This window comes from Schistocerca cancellata, chromosome 8, assembly GCF_023864275.1.
Source record: "Schistocerca cancellata isolate TAMUIC-IGC-003103 chromosome 8, iqSchCanc2.1, whole genome shotgun sequence".
In the NCBI taxonomy this organism is placed as follows: domain Eukaryota; kingdom Metazoa; phylum Arthropoda; class Insecta; order Orthoptera; family Acrididae; genus Schistocerca; species Schistocerca cancellata.
The window spans coordinates 508,607,166-508,630,741 of record NC_064633.1 but is presented as its reverse complement, the minus strand read 5'-3'; the positions used below and the strand labels follow the sequence as shown (position 1 = coordinate 508,630,741).

General features: G+C 42.3%; 1 protein-coding gene across 1 annotated transcript in view; it reads left to right on the top strand.

The window, feature by feature from the left end:
• The first annotated feature begins 5,177 nt into the window (after positions 1 to 5,177).
• Positions 5,178 to 23,576, top strand: part of LOC126095657 (uncharacterized) — a 30,625-nt gene continuing 12,226 nt past the window's right edge. The window contains exons 1-3 of the mRNA XM_049910415.1: positions 5,178 to 5,259; positions 6,351 to 6,463; positions 7,163 to 7,299. Of these exons, the coding sequence (XP_049766372.1) occupies positions 5,178 to 5,259; positions 6,351 to 6,463; positions 7,163 to 7,299 (332 nt within the window). The remainder of the gene's footprint in view (positions 5,260 to 6,350; positions 6,464 to 7,162; positions 7,300 to 23,576) is intronic.

Below are 23,576 nucleotides of genomic sequence, written 5' to 3'. Positions count from 1 at the left end.
GAATAGTTGGCTGTTTTTTATGTAGTACTATTTCCGTGTGTTAGGTTAGGCAGGAATCCGAGAGCACAGCTTACACTGCTGCGGGTGAAACGATCTGCAATCATATTTGTATTACTGTTTCTCACAAGTATTTTTCTTCGAAACATGAGGTTAGTCAAGGACCTAAGAGGACAGCTATATAAGTCGAGTCTAGTTCTCCATTCTCGTCCGTCTTTTTCCGTGATTTTTCAAAAAAAAAAAAAGTTCAAATGTATGTGAAATCTGATGGGACTTAACTGCTAAGGTCCTCAGTCCCTAAGCTTACACGCTACTTAACCTAAATTATCCTAAAGACAAACACACACACCCATGACCGAGGGAGGACTCTAACCTCCGCCGGGACCAGCCGCACAGTCCATGACTGCAGCGCCATAGACAGCTCGGCTAATGAAATGGTTCAAATGGCTCTGAGCAGTATGGGACTTAACAGCTGAGGTCATCAGTTCCCTAGAACTTAGAACTACTTAAACCTAACTAACGTAAGGACATCACACACATCCATGCCCGAGGCAGGATTCGAACCTGCGACCGTAGCGGTCGTGCGGTGCCAGACTGAAGCGCCTAGAACCGCTCGGCCACAACGGCCGGCGAGCTCGGCTAATCCCGCGCGGCGTGATTTTTCATTAAATGAGTATTGTTACACCTTTTATGATTTATTTTCTTTCTTCTCGGGCTCTGTATTTGAGCTACGCGGATCAAGTCTAGTTGTCTATTCAAAAGTTTGTTATTTATTGCGTTTATGCAGTAGCACGGAAAACGATACCATACAGTTAAAACTTTAACGGATTTGGAGTCCACACTTAATGAAAATGACAAATGATAACGGAACGTATAATCGACAATTACAGCGATACCATATACGAAAAGTCTTGAAGAGTGCACAGTAGACACCTACTGCAACAACAGTGATAAAGGAAGTAATACCAAAAACAGAACACTTCTAACAAACACATACCTATTGCGAAAACGTGAATCGGTAACTTGAAACGAAGTACTGCAACAAACGCTAAAAACAGTGAACCCTTCATTCAACAACTAGAATTCATCTGTGTAGGTACCTTCTGCGAACTGTGCATTCTTTTAGAATCTTCATATGTGGTATCGCTCCATCTGTCGATTCTACGTTCCTTTATCTTTTAATCTTTGTTGCGCGTAGACTGCTAATTCGTTGAGGATTTAACTGTACGGCATCGCTTCCTGTACTATTGCGAAAACGCGATGAATAACGAAACTTGGAATCTAAAACTGGAATATAGGTCAGTTCCAATTACTCTTTCCAAGAGCTGTTATTTTTCCTTGAATTTTCGTTACTTGTGTAGTGATTTTTGTTTTAGGATTTATGTGTTGCTCTCTCCTTATTTTCTGTTAATGTCCTGTTACGTTTCCTATGTGTTACTATTTATTTCATTTTGAGGTTGTTGGGTGATATTTTAGTTTGTCCCCACCCAAAACCTCCACTATCCTGCGGCAGTCTCCTTAGCTTCGACAGTTATTATTAAGAATTATTGCTGTTCCATAACATTACGAGTTTGCGATGCGTGATATTGTAGTGGACTTTACAAGTAGTCTATTTTTCTTTCACTTACTCGCGTAAACTATGGTAATAATTTATTTCACCTATGTATATTTTCTTTTATTCTGTTTTGTTATCTCGATTTTTTGCAATATAATTCGGTACTACGCAATTAATCGCGTACAAGGTGACTGTAACTTATCTTTTGTATCTGTGATATTTTATTTTACTGACAGACATTCGTTTCCTAAGTAATAAGTCTCGTTGCCTTGAAATATCACTTTGGCCTAGGCATGACGTCAACGGTCAAACCTAATGGGTAGGATCGAACACTGAAATTTATCAAAAAATAATGCTCCTAGGTCCCCAAACCGAATACATGGACCAAACCTGGCTACAGCATACTAAAGATGGGTCCGAAGGAAAGGATCAAACTGATATGGGAAATGAAACTTACTGCTCTACGGTATATGATCAAAGAGCACACTATGAGAACTTTCTACAGATACAAAGAGTCACTTTACTCCATACGTACATACTTAGCAGAATATACCATATCGATACGATGCTTCCCACTAAACAAATATAGCCCTCGCTGTTGGTACATCTGGAAAGGGAATATTTTTCAAGTTTAGCCGCCGCGCGGAGTGGCTGTGCGGTTTGAGGCGTCATGTCACGGATTGCGCGGACCCTCCCGCCGTAGGTTCGAGTCCTCCCTCTGGCGTGGGTGTGTGTGTTGTTCTTAGCATAAGTTAGTTTAAATTAATTTAATAAGTGCGTAAGTCTAGGGATTGATGACCTCAGCAGTTTGGTCCCTTAGGAACTCACACACATTTTTCAAATTCACCTATAAGGCATCAACCTTAGGGTGACTCACAGGCGACTGAGGATCATAGATATCCGTCAAAATGCGCAGCAGTCTTCATTAACAGCACAGCTAGAATGCTACAGGACAATCGACCAAGCATTACATAAAGTTTGGGAATGACAGAATATAAAAGAAAGTGGCTTAGAAATGAAATACTAACACGCTCTTAAAAAGAAGAAATTTTGATTTTATGTGAGAGAAGTATTTAGTTAACGTTAAGAAGAAAAATTTAGAAAAAAAAATTGAGAAATGGTTAGTGACATTGTCTCCGGTGCCGAAGGACACGGATTCGATTCCTGGTAACTCCTCCGATTTTTTTCTGAACAGGGGAGGTCTGGAATAAAGTCTACTCAGCCTCGTGAGCCAAAATTAGGAACTGTTTCAAAGGATTCATATACTGGCAATAATGGCTGGCAGAATCGGCAACATGCTGGTCACATGTCCCACGATCATAGATCGTTCCTCGTACTGCCTTGTAGCCGGTGGTTTGTCAGACGGTACAGGTCCAAGGGCAAACCCTGATCGGTGTTTTCGTATATGTTTACGTTTTACTGTATAAATGCTTCCTCTAGATATGTCTATCCATTATTGTCATAGCTATCCGCACCCATGTTCTTGCTGCGTGATATATAATTTCATCGTCTTTAATTCATACAAAAAAAAAAAATCAGAAAGACCTGCGTAAAAATCCAAAATACTCGGATAAAAAACATCTGGACGACGCTACTGACTGTGCCAATATCGTTGAAAACCTTGGGTGGATTAATGATCTCTTAGGTGCAGAACTTTTCCAGAAGGCAGTGCTCTTTCAAATAGTTGCCAGACATACACTAAGTGTGTACAGACGTGTGGCTGTGCCCCAAGCAAACAATGGAAGCGTCTGTGCACCGCAGATATACGTAGCGATGAAGACGTCAACCCCGGTGTTCCCTTTGCTGCTATTCGAGCGGAGTAGGGTGTGGTGTGGCACTTGAGTGCACCCTCTCCCTCCTCTCGCTATCATTTGAAGCAAAATTGAAACGACGCTCTACACACATTAATTACAGTCACCTACTCTCAATATCTACACTAACAACATAGCTTTCACACACTTCAGGAGAGGAGCAGTGGCGCGTTTAAGAAAAAAAAAAAAAACTATCCGGTTAGAAGGCCGAACCTATACGTACGAGGCCTCCGGGTCAGCAATGAGATATACTTTCTTTGTGATAGGCTGCCTATAATCTTTGTTACCCACTTACCAATTGTTGACAGGAAATCTACTCTATCATGCTACAGGGAGAAAATTTTTCATTTCGGTCAGCAAGTTGCTATTGCGCTTCAATTACAGTTGCATAACCTATTAAAAATTGTTTCTTATCTGTTTTACTGTCGTTCATGTGTATTGCATGACCTGTGCTGATTATTATTAAATTGTTGGCACCTTGCTTACATACGACATTAACATGGAGATATAGCTCTGAAAGCTTCCACTACTACGAAAACATACGAGCATGAACCCAGTCGGTGTATGGTCGTCGTTCAAACTTGTAACGGGGAGATGAGCTTAAAAGCCCTTCGGTTTATTTGATTCTGATGTTCACAATAATCTCCTGCATGTCTCGCCCCCCCCCCCCCCCTTCGTCAGAATATCGTTTATCTATCTCTCTCTCTCTCTCTCTCTTTATACTTAAGCAATTGTAAGTTAGGAAAAAAACTGTGAGTGTTCTTGGATACTGAATTCACTGTCGCTTGCTAATGAAGCAAAAGAAAAGCTGAGATTTAAGGTCCCACGTACAAAGAAATCATTGGAAGAATGAAATTTTCACTGTTTAGCGGACTGTGCGCGGATATGAAACTTCTTCGCAGATTAAAACTAACTATATGCCGGACCGAGACTCGAATTCGGGACCTTTGCCTTTCGTAGGCTAGTGCTCTCCCGACTTTTTTTTATTTTTTAAATCTCGTTTCGTTCGGTATTGATCATTGCATTTGTGCAGGGCAGACCTCCCATGACACCCGTTCAAGTTCATCGTTGATCCATCCACTCAGTTTTTTTAGTGCAGAGGGCAGGTAAACCTCTGACCGAACACGCTAAGCTACTGTGCCAGCAGATCCGACTGAGCTACCCAATCACGACTCACGCCCCGTCCTCACAGTTTTACTTCCACCAGTACCTCCCCTCCTACCTTCCGAACGTCACAGAAGCTCTCCTGCGAAACTTGCAGACTGAAAATTTCATTCTGGAAGCATCCCTCAGGCTGTGACAAAGCCGTGTCTCCCCAATATCCCTGCTTCGGAAATTGGAAATTTTTGGTAGGTCTTACGGGACCAAATTCCTCAGGTCATCGGTCCATAAGCTTGCACACTACTTAATCTAACTTACACTAACTCACGCTAAGGACGACCCACACACTCCCATGCCCGAGGGAGGACTCGAACCTCCGACGGGGGAGCCGCGCGGACCGTGTCAAGACGCCACAGGCCGCATGGCTACCCCGCGTGAAATTCTTGCTTCCCGGAGCGCAAGTTCTGCAAGTTTCGCAGGAGACCTTCTGTGACGTTTGGACGATAGGAGACGAAGTACTGTCAGAATTAAAACTCTGAGGACGGAGCGTTAGTCATGCTTGGGTAGCTCAGTCGGTAGAGCACTTGCCAGCGAAAGGCAAAGGTTCCGAATCCGAGTCCCGGTCCGGCACACAGTTTTAATCTGCTAACAAGTTTGAAGTACTGGAAGCCGAAACGGTGCGTACCTCGTTTTTGGCTAGGTCATGGCATGACATGGAGCTACGCCCTTTCATGGAAACATCCTTGGATTCTGATGAAGGTATTCAGGATGACGTGATGAATCAAAAGCACGATGGTAAAATCACTATTTGAACCCTTCTCGTCCCAGCGTCATAACATCTGTGCCGTTTCCTTCTACATCGACCACAGAGTTCCCCTACAACGCATCGGATAATACCATCACTGGCAATTTTAGTGGACATTCCATACTGATTGCAGTCTTGAGGCTTTATTTGTACCTTTATTGGTCTGCCTCTACGTAACTTCGAACTTGTTCGTGTTGCCCGATAACATTCCGAAAATTAGGCGCAGCTTTGAACTACACTGGGACAGTCAATCACAACGTATTCATTGAAACGTGTAACTTCCAGATGGAATTTTTCATACTCCAGTTAAGGTGATATCTCCCGGCAGATTAAAGCTGTCTGCCGGACAATGAATCGAAACCTTACCTGCCGCTCGTGATGCTCTTACTGAATTATCCAGGCACGTCTCATGGAACACCCCCACAGCTACAAATCAACCCGCTCTTTTCCAGGCATTGTTTAAATCAGACGTTTCTGAAATCATTCCTGCATACCTCCTGCCCTAGTATTCCGGGACGGAAGAATGTCGCAGATGAATATCTTAGCCGCATCTCGCTTATAAAGGAAGGTACGGGTAGAGCTAAAACTGTGAGGGGGTTCGTGACTTGTGACTAAATAGCCCAGTCAGTAAGACCACTGCCTGTGCAAAGCAACGTCCTGGGTTAAAGTTCCAGACCGATATCGAATTTTAATCTCTCAGAAGGATTCAGTTTCTGATTTCCCTTTGAGTAGAAACGCAACACGTACATGTCGAAGGAAACCACAGCAACTCGATATCACAGAAAAAGTCTCAGCAAGAGAACTTGAAATCTAAATAAATGCGAGAGTCGTGTCAGTAGATACTGGTGAACGCAAAGTAGCCGAACAGCTTTGGCGGGACATTTCTTACAGATGTCCAGATAAAAGCCCGAAAATATAAATGGAATGGAGCTTCCTATGGAGTTTAAAGACGCGCTTAAAACTAATAGTTTTAATGATCTTGCGAGAAAATGAAGGTGTGCTGTTAAAGTCGTTTCGCACTTGTCAGACGACTGCACTTGTAATACATTTGTGTAACCAAAAGCTCTAATTTGGCCGACAGATGTTCCTAGGTGTGTGCTGCTGCTGCTGCCTCTGCTGGCCGAAGGGTTGTTCTTCAACGACCTCTTCTGCAAGCTACGTGATGCCTCGACTGAGAGCCTCAACATCACCACGGTAAGTTGTGCAGAAGTTGTAACGGAGGAAGATGGATGCTGTCGTTTCATCTACTGTTTTTATCATGTCTTGTATTCTATAAAAAGTGCCTGACGTCAGAAACAAAAGAAACAGACTATTAAACCAAAACACCAGCTTCCGCCTCAGTCTGAGACGGAACTAGAGCTAATGGCTACTGCTTGAAATTCTAGAAGCCTAAGAAATTACAAGCTGAACGCATACATTGTGCAAAACTGCCTCCTGGAGAAAGTTCGTGGGATTTTGCTGTCGGCCACGTTATCCGTTAAGACTGACCTAAGCGCCATAGTCTGTGGAATATAAAAATGCAACTCAGCTCTGAGGGCTCACATAAAAAAAATAAAAAAATAAAAAAATAAAAAAATCTGAGATGGAACCTTGTCATTCGTGGTGGTACTGTGGTACTGTTGTGCGATACAGGTTATGACGTTCGGAAATAGTTAATTTGTTGCGCTGTAACGGGCATTTGTAGACAGGGAGAACCATAACGTGTATTGTTTATGTAATTGTCATCTAGTGTAAAACACAGATCATACGGCAATTACAAGTTGAAGACTATTTTTAACGCGTTAATCGTCTCACACTGATTCACGTTACTGTGTTACTGATGTATCAATACACTTTAAATCATATTCGCTTTCTTGCGAAGACTAAGGAGTTGTCTTTTCCTTTCCGTGACAGGCAGAGAAGAAGTGGTACACTCAGTACCAGTACAACATCCCCGGTGCATCGATGCTCGGCTGTCTTGTTGTGACGCAGTCGCCGCGTGAGAACAGCGACGAAATGAACATCAATGGGTCCTTCAGCAGGGTGCCACTGTGAGTCTTGCCTTTCTGGTATTCAAAAATGTTCAAATGTGTGTGAAATCTTATGGGACTTAACTGCCAAGGTCATCAGTCCCTAAGCTTACACACTACTTAACGTAAATTATTCTAAGGACAAACACACACAACCATGTCCGATGGAGGACTCGAACCTCCGCCGAGACCAGCCGCACAGTCCATGACTGCAGCGCCTCAGACCGCTCAGCTAATCCCGCGCGGCTTCTGGTATTCCTCACGAGTCACCTCACGCAGCTAACGGCAGAATTTTCTATATCTAAGTGAAAGATTTCATTAAGTTGGTGCTACTGTTCTGTTCAATGTAGTTACCATTCACGTACTTATGCAGACAGTTCTACTACCGACAAATATTCTTATTAATCACTTCCTGCACATCACTCTCTTCGTTCTGCTTCTGTGTCTCTATCTTCTGTATTGCTCGTTACTCTTGCATCCCCCTCGTTTTTGCGAATCGAAAAGCACCAAGTGAATACCTTTTACATCTATATCTACATCTCTAACCACCAAGCGGTGTTTGGCAGGGTTGCACAATTCGCACCAAAGTCATATTTCCCCCCCTCTGTTCCACTCGCGGATCGCGCGAGGGAAAAACGACTGTCTGAACGCCTCAGTACGAGCTCTTATTTCCCTTATCTTTGAATGATGATCATTACGCAATTTGAAAATTGGTGGTAATAATATATGCTCTACATCCTCGCTGAAGATCGGACTTCGGAATTTAGTGAGCAGCCCCTTCTGTTTAGCGCGTCGCCTATCTGCAAGTGTGTTCCACTTCAAACTTTCTATGAGATTAGTAACACTCTCGCGATGGCTAAATGTACCAATCACGAATCTTGCCGCTCTTCTTTGGATCTTCTCAATCTCTTGAATCAGACCTAACTGTAAAGGTCCCATACAGACGAACAATATTCCAAGACTGGACGAACTAACATATCGTAAGCTATTGCCTTTGCTGAAGGACTGCATCGCTTTAGGATTCTACCAATACACTGTAATCTAGAGTTCGCCTTACCCGTTACTTGTGTAATCTGATCATTCCATTTGAGATCATTTCGAATAGTCATACCCAGATACTTGATTGATGTTACCGCTTCCAAAGACTGATCATTTATTTTGTACTCATACATTAATGGGGATTATTGTCTTGTTATACGCAGTAGGTTACACTTACTAATATTGAGAGATAACTGCCAGTCATTACACCACTGATTTATTTTCTGCAAATCCTCATTGATTTGTTCACAACTTTCTTGTGATACTACTTTCCTGTAGACTACAGCATCATCGGCAAACTGTCTAAGGCCGCTGTCAATACCATCAACCAGATCGTTTATGTAAATCGTAGAAAGCAGAGGACCCTGGGGTGTATGCAGCAAAACGCGATGTTTCTTGTTAAAATTTTAGGCTGAGAATTCCCATCGCGTAATATTACAGAAAACTAAAAACCCCGAATAGTAGTAAAAATCTACAAATCATAAAAATTTAAACACTGTGAGGAAATGGAGATAAGCATTACAAAAGGAATAACATTTACATAAATGATGTTTTTCTATTACTGATTTATGAGCCGGCCGGTGTAGCCGAGCGGTTCTAGGCGCTTCAGTCTGGAACCGCGAGACCGCTACGGTCGCAGGTTCGAATCCTGCCTCGGGCATGGATGTGTGATGTCCTTAGGTTAGTTAGGTTTAAGTAGTTCTAAGTTCTAGGGGACTGATGACCTTAGATGTTAAGTCCCATAGTGCTCAGAGCCATTTGAACCATTTTGAACTGATTTATGTGAAGGAAAACATAATTAGTGACAATTTATAAGTAATCTGATATTAGTGATCAGGGTGCTCTCCTTCCATATTCTGTTTCACACTAGTGACAGCAACTTTGTGGATCCGAAATCAAATGGATACTCTGCCGTCTGTGCAGTAGGTTAGGTACTCGAAATGCAGTTTTCCTTTCTAACTCGGCATTGTACTTTAATACAAACTACCGGTTTCCTTGACTAAGTCCCCTGCATTCTCTTTATTCATTCTGATCCTGGTAGCGAGCCGTTTAGTTACGTTTCTCTATTGTGCGCAGCACCACTCTGTCCTAGGCACGGCCTAGCTGATCGGCAGCCTCTATTTTGCCTGCCTCCGGCATAGTTGCAGCTATTGCGTTACAGACTGTTTTGCTCCATTGCTGCTGTCTCCCTCCTCCCGTGAAGAATTCGCTAATTGTACATTCCAGTAGCGTTCGGTTAGCTGTACCTATCGTTTCACAATCGCAGATCGGTTGCTCTGCACTTTTAATTTTATGTAAATATACGGGGTACGTAGCAAGTCCTGCCAAACAGTGAACAAGATAGCGGTTGAACCATTTAGAGTCTCTCTCTGAGAACCAGTGGCAAAGGACTTTCAAATCTCCTGCCATGAGTACAATGAACACCTTCTGACGGGGATGCTATTCTCTTCTCGAGTCCCAAGAATTTAATTTGCTCTACACTGCCAAAATTTCTTCATTTTCAGTAGCTGGCTGCAATTTCCTTGATTTACAGATCAACAGGAGAATCCATCATGAACAATAACATGGTATTCCATTTAAAATAATACACTGTACAGTTACATCAATGTGCCCACCTGTCAAAAGCCTGAATAACCACCTTTTGCAGCGCGAGAGGTGGAGGAAGAGAGTCGATGAGGTTCTGGAAGGTGCCGACAGGGATCTGGAGCCATACCGACTCCAGTGCGGTGGCCAGCTGCGCTTTGTTTCTCGGTTTAGGACCCATGGTGCTAACAGCTCAATCGAGGTGGTCCCACCGATTCTCGATTGGGTGTAAATACTGGGTGTTCGGTGGCCAAGGTAGTACGGTAACCTCATTCTCGAACTCTTGGAGCCACGCAGGTACACTGCGAGCTGTGTGATACGTTGCATTACCCTGCTGGTAGGTGCCGTCGTACCGAGAAAAAAACAAACTGCATGCAGAGGTGGACGTCGTCCCCAGGGACAGATGCACATATTTGCGTAGTTCCACTGTGTCTTCCAGAGTAACGAGGTCGCCCAGGGAATGTCGCGAAAACGTTCCCCATACCATAAAGCTCCCTCCTGGATGCAGGGCATTTGCTGTCAGAAGTTTCACGTCATAAACATGTACAGATAGTGTTGAGGATCAGTGGACGAACTTCAAAACCTGTAACCTCCCCCTCACTTACCGACCTTAATGACAGTGAAAAATGAAACCGCGTGTACCTAATGGGAGTTTTGGAAAAGCAATCGTCACCGAAGTTAACCTGTCGGTAAAGAGGGAGGAAAGGGTTACATCTAAATTAAAGGAACTGTGCTAATGAAACTGGTGGAAATTAATTTTGAAAAGGGGTAAAGTTAATAAAGAAAGTAAATGTGCAGCCGTTACGTTAACAATTAACTAGCGGTAATTAGGTATTTGAGATTTGGGGGAAATCACGGTCGCCAGTCCTAAGGACAATTACTATAGTAACTGAAAAAGAAAGGTTATTACACATATAATTAGCACTAGAAGCGTGGCAACTGAAGGTTGACACGTGTAGTGTGAAAACTGAAAGTTTGTCAGAAGTAATAAATTTCGCTACACCCTGACTTAATTTAGCAAAAGAATTAATAAAACCGGAAAATCGAAAGTTAATTTAGTGACTGAAGTTAATAGTGAGCTTTCTTTCTGAAGCACATCGAAATTCAGTAAAATACGATTAGTCTTGGACTACCTCAACAATCATTTCAAAAGCTACTTGAATCTACGCAATTTAGAAAGAAGGGATTTAACTTTGAACTTGAATTAAATGATTCTGAACAATTAACAATAGTAAAATTTAGTACGTACCAAGCTGAGCTGCAGTCACAGGCAAGCTAAAATACGGTAACAAAACTCGCACTCTTAATTTGTGCTTGTGTAATCTGAATATTGTATCCAGCTAACTGAACTTTGAAATTAAAGCAGTGAAATGATGTTACTTTAATGCTGGCGTCTGAATTTCAACGACACTCGGGTTCATTCCGGAAAAGGAAGGGACCCTGCTTGGCAATGCAATTGGGACAATGAGCAACAAAGGTTCATGCTAAGTTGTTGTAATTATAGTTACGAAAATGGTACAGTTTGAAAAGCTGAGGTCTGCCATACAGTTCTAAAACTTTACTTGCGTCCAGTCTTCCTTGTCGGTTGATTGAAGGTTTGAAGCCGTCGGTCGAGGAGGTGGCGACAGTCACTCATTGTCGGCCGTCGCTGTTGCAGAAGCTGGATGTTGGCGCGCCTTCTTCTCGACATGGTCACCAGACGAAACGGGCTCTTGATGTGCACTAGTTAATGTTTCCCGTCCGCGACACCATGTCAGAAACTATCATCGCAAGTCGAGCGCAATTACATGCTGCCAGACCCCGAAAGCGCGGCAACTCGCGGGAGCGTCACACAACACACCTGCTCCACTCGCTACTCCAGCCAGACTCCTTCTGCTCAGCCCGCGCTCCACGCGGCAGAGTTAACACTACCAAAGATCCTACACATTTTGATTCTTCACACGACCTATCGATGTAATCGTTCGATAGCAGTTTTCCCTAGGCAAGACCCAGCATAAAAGTACAAATAATATTTACGAAACAAACCAACATAAATGCATAAATATATATACAAACAGTAAAACAATTACAATATATAAAGAGACAGAAATGTCATATCTTGAGGTAACAAAACAAGGAAAAAATTACAGTACAATAGATGGAAATAGGAGGATATGCATTTCCGGCATTACACGTGCCCCACATTGTCTGAGGATGTTCGTGTAACGTAAACAGACTCAGAAAATGTCCCAAAAAAGAAACAGCGGAAATGCATATGCTCAAAACATCAAAAAATTTAGCATTCGTCTAATTAACCATAAACCAATTTTTAGACAATAATAATTGAGTGGAGACACTCCTAATCTTATTCCACTCTGTCATCTTGCACAAAATAAAATAGGTTGACAACATATCAAAATTCATAGAAAACATAGAAAATGGTTTAGCTATTCCGAAATCATTAAAATTCGTAACACTATAAGAAATGGAATACTATTTGCAAAATTGATCAGAGTACACGGTCATAAAAAACAGGTATATCAAAATACGCAAACTAATAATTAATTACATAGAATACACATTTTTATGTAACCTTTCCCTAATTAATTTTCTCGTCATGTCCAATTAACGCTAAACAAGAAAATAATATACAGCAGATCGAAAAAAACATAAATATTGACAGTAGAATTCTTTGAGCTGTCCAGGAAGAAAAACAGTTCCGCCTTCCGTACCCGCAAGTACAAAGAATGCCGACAGCGGCACAAGAGCCGTCAGCGGCACAAGAGCCGACAGCGGCTTCGCCTCGCAAGTATTGTTGCGCCCGCCTGTGCGGCACGCTTGATCTCACTCGCCCTTGTAACGGCGTTTCCAGAACGTCCGTTTCACTGAATTCTTTCGGAAAAACTCACTCCCGAGTAATCTCAAGGAGTCCATAAACACTATCACAGTGGATAACTCAACACTGTCCATCATCACACGCATGTACTAGCCTGAAACTTAAAACAGCGTCTAAGTACACCGGCAATGACTAATAAAAACACACTTTCATGAAATATTACAGAAAGTTACAAAATCATATTTACATTCCTTAATCTACTGTGACTCAGCTGAAACTTAAACTAGCAGCTTGGATTTTTCAGATGATTACTAATCAGTTACTCTTAAATCATTTAGTCAAAATTAATTACTTATTAATTACAACTTCTTTAATGACCTCTAGGTCAGGCAAAAGCATCGTATCATGGCACATCCTTAAATCTTACACTCTATATTTACATACTGTACAAATTACCCATTGTGTGGTATTAATCGATCCTAGGTTGGTACAATTTCAAGTCTACAATATTCCGTATACCTAACCGTTTTCCAGAGCTTGGATACTCTAAGCAATAAGCATTTGTGTGAGGTATACCAATGACTTTATATGGTCCATTATAAACAAACTTAAATTTAGAGATTTCATTGTCTATCTCGCTCGATTTCTCATGAGATTTTACAAGTACTAAGTCTCCGATTGAAAACTCAGCAAAACGCGTTTTAGCGTCATGACGACGTATGCGAGCATCGGCTTTTAGCTTCATTACTTCTCGCAAACGATCTTTTTTCACACCAATACTAATGTCAATCCGTGGAGGGAATTTGATTATCTCTTCCACTTCACTTTCTACACTTTTGTCAATGCCGAAATTCCTCACGTTACGGTAGTTCAAATTCATACCAACGTCAATACCATCCGGCCAGTTAACAATGTGTATAGGCTGGTATTGCCTATGCACACCGTCTCCTGCCTCGTCAAAACTAACTACTATTGTTTTATCTTGTGACATACATGTCAAAGTTTTGCTTTCGCAGTTAATCACTGCACGGTACTTTAATAGCCAATCTAACCCAATAATTACTTCCGTAGTTAAGTCTGGCACGACGACAAACTCTTGTTCAAATCGTGCCCCACTTATCTCGAAGTGGACAAAAATCTGTTTTGTGACCGGTTTACTGGCCTTCCCAGTAGCACCGATAATTTTCACTCCTCTTACTGGCATAAGTACGATGCCTGGTCTGTCTTTTAGTAACTCAAATAATTTCCCAGATACAGCACTCAATTCTGCACCGGTGTCAATCAACACGTTTAGTTGTAGGTCGTGCATATTAACAGACACTACTATCTGTCTACACTTGTCCTCGGCTGTTTCTTTATTTTCCCACAGTAAATCCTCGTCTATATCCAGGTCATTCCAGAAAAAAACCATCCGGCTTTGACCCTAAATCCGGCTTATCTGGCGGCTTTTTCAGCCTCTGTTCACATACAGTTTTAATTTCAACACGTTTGTCCTGAGGCTTAGCCTGTAGCTTCGCCTCCAATACCGAAACCTTTTCCTGTAACTCGTCAACTAGTGATTGTTGCTTTGCTATCAATTCATTAATCGTCACCTTCGTTGATTCCACTTTGGTCAGATTAATCTCATCCGCCAATCTACCTGGAGGAATGTGTCCAGTAGTTTCTGCAATTACTTCCGCTAGATCTGCGCAACCCACACTGGTATCGTCTGACCGTATAATGTCAGCTCTAACCTCATACACGTTGTAATCTATGTGCTTTTCTACCAATCGTGTCCGGCTATCACTAAAATTTTCGCAATCTTTCTCCTTGATACTCTCGCAATGTTTAAACTGGAGGTTTGCGTCGGATGGGTCGGTTACTTCTACCACTGAAACTTTCGGTAAAGTCTGCCGGTTAGGGCCAGAACTTTCCGTTACTACTTCAACATCTAACTCCTGCGGGACGAAACACGACGAATCTTGCTCGTGCTCCCCATTAACACCAACTATTTCTGGTAAAGTCTGCCGGTTAGGGCCAGAACTTTCTATCACTTCACAAACACTATCTTCCTGCGGGACGAGATGCGGAAAATCCTGCACGCGCTCCCCATAAACGCATCTCCCATACAGACCCCTATAATCTCTTAGTTCGTCGTATAAGCGACCGAACTGCCTTAACTAGACCTCATCCCTCTCTGCATCCCGTCGCTCGATGACGGACGTTTTATCCGACATCTGATCTTCTCTCAACACTTGTGAATCATTATTAAACTCAATCTCCAGTTCCGCTGTGGGTATTACAGCTGCCACTTTATAATCGATTTCCGGAACACTACTTAAATTGTTCTCACTGACAGCGAATGTATTTTCTACTGCCGTGTATACAGCTGATCTACTACTTGTGGGCGCACTCTTTTCTCTTAACACTGGCACACTCTCCCGCCGTTGATTATTCCATACGGAATTTTCATGACGGCGACACCTGGGTTTTCTCTTGTTATTGGGCCGCCAAAATTTCTCCACGCCCGCTGGGCCCCTCACCGGCGCGGCTAATGGTTTCCCTGTCTCGTCCCAGCAGATACGCTCCCCGGATGCTGCTGAGGCGGCTGATCACACCCTCTGGCGTTATTCCTATTCTGCGAAGCCCGTATCACGCTAGTACGATACTGGTTTCCGTCATTCCTGTTATTATTTGCATTGTACCGATTGTCATTACGGCCCCAACCACTATTGTTATTGCTGCCAAGATTGCGGTATGCATTATTCCCATAGTTATCATTGTTGCGGTTGCTGTGGTACCCGTTGTTGTTACCACGGCCTCTACCACTGTCGCGATTATTGCGCCAATTGTCCTCGTCCTCAACTCTTTCCAGAAAATCATTGATTGTCCTGTAATTGCTTCCTACGTAGCGTTTTGTATCATCTGGAAGCTTCTTGTAGAGTTCCCAGACTATTTCGGATTCCGTGCGGCGATCACGCAAATATTCCAACTTGCGGATCCAGCCCTCACAAAACTCCCTCATCGAACCGCGCGAATTCGCATCGAAAGGCCTCGATACGACAAATTCGCGCCAGACACTTTGCTGTTTTTGCTCTGACCAGTATTCAGCCAGAAACAAATTTTTAAACTCGTCAAAAGTCAGGTTCGTAATGTTGAGGTTTAAGCCCCAACGCTTGGCATCACCAGCCAACACATCAATAACCGCATTAATTTTTCTCTGATTAGTCCATGATCTGGGTAAAACTCTTTCACAATTTTTAATGAAATCCGTCGCGTGTATACCGCCTTTTTTCAAGGGGTCGAACCGCTCCTCTTTCGTCAACAATTCCGAACTATGTGCACAGATTGGCACATAGCTCTGTTTTTCGTCAAGTTTCTTTTCTAATTCCGACACTCTCGTAATTACTTGGCAAGTGGTTGTCGCAAGCGTTTCCACTTCCCTCTTTTTCTCTTCGCAGGTATTAGCCTGCTCCCTCACTTTAGTGTCTACTTCAGACACTAAAGCCTTTAAAGTTTCCACCTTCTGTTGATCCTCTTTTTTCACTAATTGAATTTGTTCCGTCACCTTATTCTCGATGATCGGAGCAACTGCTTCTCCTACACTTTTCTCGATTCTGCTAATTTCGGAATCAAAACGAGTATTTATGCTCGCAATTTCCGCCTGAACGCCTATCATTTCCTGTTTAAGATTACCGATTTCGGTATTAATTACAACAATATCTTCTTTGATTTTATCAACTTTTGTATTAACAACTCCAACATTGTTGTTAACAACGTTAATAGCTTTGTTCTGATTCTCTAGCATCCGTTCAATTTTTTCAGACTGAGCTTCTTGCTTGGCAGCCTGAGCTTCTTGCTTGGCAGCCCGAGCCTCTAGCTTGACAGCCTGAGCTTCTTGCTTGGCAGCCTGAGCTTCTTGCTTGGCAGACTGATCTTCTTGCTTGGCAGACAGAGCTTTAATTTCTGCCGATTGACTCTTGATTTCGTTAATCAAAACATTCAATAAATCAGTTAAATTCCCGGAAACTACCGGTTTTACTTCCGTAGCGGCTTCCTCTTTAATTGTCCCCCCGTATTCGTCATCAAGGGATTCACATTTGATTTTCACTTCCGATTCCGAAACATTTTCTAACGTGCGGAATTCCATTTCTGCTCTTTGTTGCGTTTCAGCGGTCGCGTCTTTCATGCTAGCCGCCTGCCCCTGAACAATGGGTACCGCGGTGCGCGTTTCCCACTGTTCGACCGATTGTTCCGTATCCAATTCTACCAAATTTTGGTAATTGTTGCCTTCACTCATTTTAATAATTTTCAATATAAATGACAAATCTCAAATATAATTAGGATTACTCCCACTACTTATTCTCGCTGACGGAACGGCCTGTACGTAACCAGTACTTTGTTACGAGATTTGCACAATGCAAAATTCGTGTCCAGAACAACCTCAAAACTGAAGATTGTCCTGTCACCAGGTCGCCACGTGTAACCTCCCCATCACTTACCGACCTTAATGACAGTGAAAAATGAAACCGCGTGTACCTAATGGGAGTTTTGGAAAAGCAATCGTCACCGAAGTTAACCTGTCGGTAAAGAGGGAGGAAAGGGTTACATCTAAATTAAAGGAACTGTGCTAATGAAACTGGTGGAAATTAATTTTGAAAAGGGGTAAAGTTAATAAAGAAAGTAAATGTGCAGCCGTTACGTTAACAATTAACTAGCGGTAATTAGGTATTTGAGATTTGGGGGAAATCACGGTCGCCAGTCCTAAGGACAATTACTATAGTAACTGAAAAAGAAAGGTTATTACACATATAATTAGCACTAGAAGCGTGGCAACTGAAGGTTGACACGTGTAGTGTGAAAACTGAAAGTTTGTCAGAAGTAATAAATTTCGCTACACCCTGACTTAATTTAGCAAAAGAATTAATAAAACCGGAAAATCGAAAGTTAATTTAGTGACTGAAGTTAATAGTGAGCTTTCTTTCTGAAGCACATCGAAATTCAGTAAAATACGATTAGTCTTGGACTACCTCAACAATCATTTCAAAAGCTACTTGAATCTACGCAATTTAGAAAGAAGGGATTTAACTTTGAACTTGAATTAAATGATTCTGAACAATTAACAATAGTAAAATTTAGTACGTACCAAGCTGAGCTGCAGTCACAGGCAAGCTAAAATACGGTAACAAAACTCGCACTCTTAATTTGTGCTTGTGTAATCTGAATATTGTATCCAGCTAACTGAACTTTGAAATTAAAGCAGTGAAATGATGTTACTTTAATGCTGGCGTCTGAATTTCAACGACACTCGGGTTCATTCCGGAAAAGGAAGGGACCCTGCTTGGCAATGCAATTGGGACAATGAGCAACAAAGGTTCATGCTAAGTTGTTGTAATTATAGTTACGAAAATGGTACAGTTTGAAAAGCTGAGGTCTGCCATACAGTTCTAAAACTTTACTTGCGTCCAGTCTTCCTTGTCGGTTGATTGAAGGTTTGAAGCCGTCGGTCGAGGAGGTGGCGACAGTCACTCATTGTCGGCCGTCGCTGTTGCAGAAGCTGGATGTTGGCGCGCCTTCTTCTCGACATGGTCACCAGACGAAACGGGCTCTTGATGTGCACTAGTTAATGTTTCCCGTCCGCGACACCATGTCAGAAACTATCATCGCAAGTCGAGCGCAATTACATGCTGCCAGACCCCGAAAGCGCGGCAACTCGCGGGAGCGTCACACAACACACCTGCTCCACTCGCTACTCCAGCCAGACTCCTTCTGCTCAGCCCGCGCTCCACGCGGCAGAGTTAACACTACCAAAGATCCTACACATTTTGATTCTTCACACGACCTATCGATGTAATCGTTCGATAGCAGTTTTCCCTAGGCAAGACCCAGCGTAAAAGTACAAATAATATTTACGAAACAAACCAACATAAATGCATAAATATATATACAAACAGTAAAACAATTACAATATATAAAGAGACAGAAATGTCATATCTTGAGGTAACAAAACAAGGAAAAAATTACAGTACAATAGATGGAAATAGGAGGATATGCATTTCCGGCATTACACGTGCCCCACATTGTCTGAGGATGTTCGTGTAACGTAAACAGACTCAGAAAATGTCCCAAAAAAGAAACAGCGGAAATGCATATGCTCAAAACATCAAAAAATTTAGCATTCGTCTAATTAACCATAAACCAATTTTTAGACAATAATAATTGAGTGGAGACACTCCTAATCTTATTCCACTCTGTCATCTTGCACAAAATAAAATAGGTTGACAACATATCAAAATTCATAGAAAACATAGAAAATGGTTTAGCTATTCCGAAATCATTAAAATTCGTAACACTATAAGAAATGGAATACTATTTGCAAAATTGATCAGAGTACACGGTCATAAAAAACAGGTATATCAAAATACGCAAACTAATAATTAATTACATAGAATACACATTTTTATGTAACCTTTCCCTAATTAATTTTCTCGTCATGTCCAATTAACGCTAAACAAGAAAATAATATACAGCAGATCGAAAAAAACATAAATATTGACAGTAGAATTCTTTGAGCTGTCCAGGAAGAAAAACAGTTCCGCCTTCCGTACCCGCAAGTACAAAGAATGCCGACAGCGGCACAAGAGCCGTCAGCGGCACAAGAGCCGACAGCGGCTTCGCCTCGCAAGTATTGTTGCGCCCGCCTGTGCGGCACGCTTGATCTCACTCGCCCTTGTAACGGCGTTTCCAGAACGTCCGTTTCACTGAATTCTTTCGGAAAAACTCACTCCCGAGTAATCTCAAGGAGTCCATAAACACTATCACAGTGGATAACTCAACACTGTCCATCATCACACGCATGTACTAGCCTGAAACTTAAAACAGCGTCTAAGTACACCGGCAATGACTAATAAAAACACACTTTCATGAAATATTACAGAAAGTTACAAAATCATATTTACATTCCTTAATCTACTGTGACTCAGCTGAAACTTAAACTAGCAGCTTGGATTTTTCAGATGATTACTAATCAGTTACTCTTAAATCATTTAGTCAAAATTAATTACTTATTAATTACAACTTCTTTAATGACCTCTAGGTCAGGCAAAAGCATCGTATCATGGCACATCCTTAAATCTTACACTCTATATTTACATACTGTACAAATTACCCATTGTGTGGTATTAATCGATCCTAGGTTGGTACAATTTCAAGTCTACAATATTCCGTATACCTAATCGTTTTCCAGAGCTTGGATACTCTAAGCAATAAGCATTTGTGTGAGGTATACCAATGACTTTATATGGTCCATTATAAACAAACTTAAATTTAGAGATTTCATTGTCTATCTCGCTCGATTTCTCATGAGATTTTACAAGTACTAAGTCTCCGATTGAAAACTCAGCAAAACGCGTTTTAGCGTCATGACGACGTATGCGAGCATCGGCTTTTAGCTTCATTACTTCTCGCAAACGATCTTTTTTCACACCAATACTAATGTCAATCCGTGGAGGGAATTTGATTATCTCTTCCACTTCACTTTCTACACTTTTGTCAATGCCGAAATTCCTCACGTTACGGTAGTTCAAATTCATACCAACGTCAATACCATCCGGCCAGTTAACAATGTGTATAGGCTGGTATTGCCTATGCACACCGTCTCCTGCCTCGTCAAAACTAACTACTATTGTTTTATCTTGTGACATACATGTCAAAGTTTTGCTTTCGCAGTTAATCACTGCACGGTACTTTAATAGCCAATCTAACCCAATAATTACTTCCGTAGTTAAGTCTGGCACGACGACAAACTCTTGTTCAAATCGTGCCCCACTTATCTCGAAGTGGACAAAAATCTGTTTTGTGACCGGTTTACTGGCCTTCCCAGTAGCACCGATAATTTTCACTCCTCTTACTGGCATAAGTACGATGCCTGGTCTGTCTTTTAGTAACTCAAATAATTTCCCAGATACAGCACTCAATTCTGCACCGGTGTCAATCAACACGTTTAGTTGTAGGTCGTGCATATTAACAGACACTACTATCTGTCTACACTTGTCCTCGGCTGTTTCTTTATTTTCCCACAGTAAATCCTCGTCTATATCCAGGTCATTCCAGAAAAAAACCATCCGGCTTTGACCCTAAATCCGGCTTATCTGGCGGCTTTTTCAGCCTCTGTTCACATACAGTTTTAATTTCAACACGTTTGTCCTGAGGCTTAGCCTGTAGCTTCGCCTCCAATACCGAAACCTTTTCCTGTAACTCGTCAACTAGTGATTGTTGCTTTGCTATCAATTCATTAATCGTCACCTTCGTTGATTCCACTTTGGTCAGATTAATCTCATCCGCCAATCTACCTGGAGGAATGTGTCCAGTAGTTTCTGCAATTACTTCCGCTAGATCTGCGCAACCCACACTGGTATCGTCTGACCGTATAATGTCAGCTCTAACCTCATACACGTTGTAATCTATGTGCTTTTCTACCAATCGTGTCCGGCTATCACTAAAATTTTCGCAATCTTTCTCCTTGATACTCTCGCAATGTTTAAACTGGAGGTTTGCGTCGGATGGGTCGGTTACTTCTACCACTGAAACTTTCGGTAAAGTCTGCCGGTTAGGGCCAGAACTTTCCGTTACTACTTCAACATCTAACTCCTGCGGGACGAAACACGACGAATCTTGCTCGTGCTCCCCATTAACACCAACTATTTCTGGTAAAGTCTGCCGGTTAGGGCCAGAACTTTCTATCACTTCACAAACACTATCTTCCTGCGGGACGAGACGCGGAAAATCCTGCACGCGCTCCCCATAAACGCTTCTCCCATACAGACCCCTATAATCTCTTAGTTCGTCGTATAAGCGACCGAACTTTTTTCTCTTAACACTGGCACACTCTCCCGCCGTTGATTATTCCATACGGAATTTTCATGACGGCGACACCTGGGTTTTCTCTTGTTATTGGGCCGCCAAAATTTCTCCACGCCCGCTGGGCCCCTCACCGGCGCGGCTAATGGTTTCCCTGTCTCGTCCCAGCAGATACGCTCCCCGGATGCTGCTGAGGCGGCTGATCACACCCTCTGGCGTTATTCCTATTCTGCGAAGCCCGTATCACGCTAGTACGATACTGGTTTCCGTCATTCCTGTTATTATTTGCATTGTACCGATTGTCATTACGGCCCCAACCACTATTGTTATTGCTGCCAAGATTGCGGTATGCATTATTCCCATAGTTATCATTGTTGCGGTTGCTGTGGTACCCGTTGTTGTTACCACGGCCTCTACCACTGTCGCGATTATTGCGCCAATTGTCCTCGTCCTCAACTCTTTCCAGGAAATCATTGATTGTCCTGTAATTGCTTCCTACGTAGCGTTTTGTATCATCTGGAAGCTTCTTGTAGAGTTCCCAGACTATTTCGGATTCCGTGCGGCGATCACGCAAATATTCCAACTTGCGGATCCAGCCCTCACAAAACTCCCTCATCGAACCGCGCGAATTCGCATCGAAAGGCCTCGATACGACAAATTCGTTAGTTAATTTAGTGACTGAAGTTAATAGTGAGCTTTCTTTCTGAAGCACATCGAAATTCAGTAAAATACGATTAGTCTTGGACTACCTCAACAATCATTTCAAAAGCTACTTGAATCTACGCAATTTAGAAAGAAGGGATTTAACTTTGAACTTGAATTAAATGATTCTGAACAATTAACAATAGTAAAATTTAGTACGTACCAAGCTGAGCTGCAGTCACAGGCAAGCTAAAATACGGTAACAAAACTCGCACTCTCAATTTGTGCTTGTGTAATCTGAATATTGTATCCAGCTAACTGAACTTTGAAATTAAAGCAGTGAAATGATGTTACTTTAATGCTGGCGTCTGAATTTCAACGACACTCGGGTTCATTCCGGAAAAGGAAGGGACCCTGCTTGGCAATGCAATTGGGACAATGAGCAACAAAGGTTCATGCTAAGTTGTTGTAATTATAGTTACGAAAATGGTACAGTTTGAAAAGCTGAGGTCTGCCATACAGTTCTAAAACTTTACTTGCGTCCAGTCTTCCTTGTCGGTTGATTGAAGGTTTGAAGCCGTCGGTCGAGGAGGTGGCGACAGTCACTCATTGTCGGCCGTCGCTGTTGCAGAAGCTGGATGTTGGCGCGCCTTCTTCTCGACATGGTCACCAGACGAAACGGGCTCTTGATGTGCGCTAGTTAATGTTTCCCGTCCGCGACACCATGTCAGAAACTATCATCGCAAGTCGAGCGCAATTACATGCTGCCAGACCCCGAAAGCGCGGCAACTCGCGGGAGCGTCACACAACACACCTGCTCCACTCGCTACTCCAGCCAGACTCCTTCTGCTCAGCCCGCGCTCCACGCGGCAGAGTTAACACTACCAAAGATCCTACACACTTTGATTCTTCACACGACCTATCGATGTAATCGTTCGATAGCAGTTTTCCCTAGGCAAGACCCAGCGTAAAAGTACAAATAATATTTACGAAACAAACCAACATAAATGCATAAATATATATACAAACAGTAAAACAATTACAATATATAAAGAGACAGGAATGTCATATCTTGAGGTAACAAAACAAGGAAAAAATTACAGTACAATAGATGGAAATAGGAGGATATGCATTTCCGGCGTTACAAACCATCGTACAATAGGCACTGGATCAGTATGTGCCAAGGAAGATCGTAATAGATGGAAAGGTACAACAACCGAGTTAGAAAACTGCTGCGGAAGCAAAGGGAACTTCACAGCAAACATAAACATAGCCAAATCCTTGCTAACAAACAAAAATTACGCGAAGCGAAATGTAGTGTGAGGAGGGCTATGCGAGAGGCGTTCAATGAATTCGAAAGTAAAGTTCTATGTACTGACTT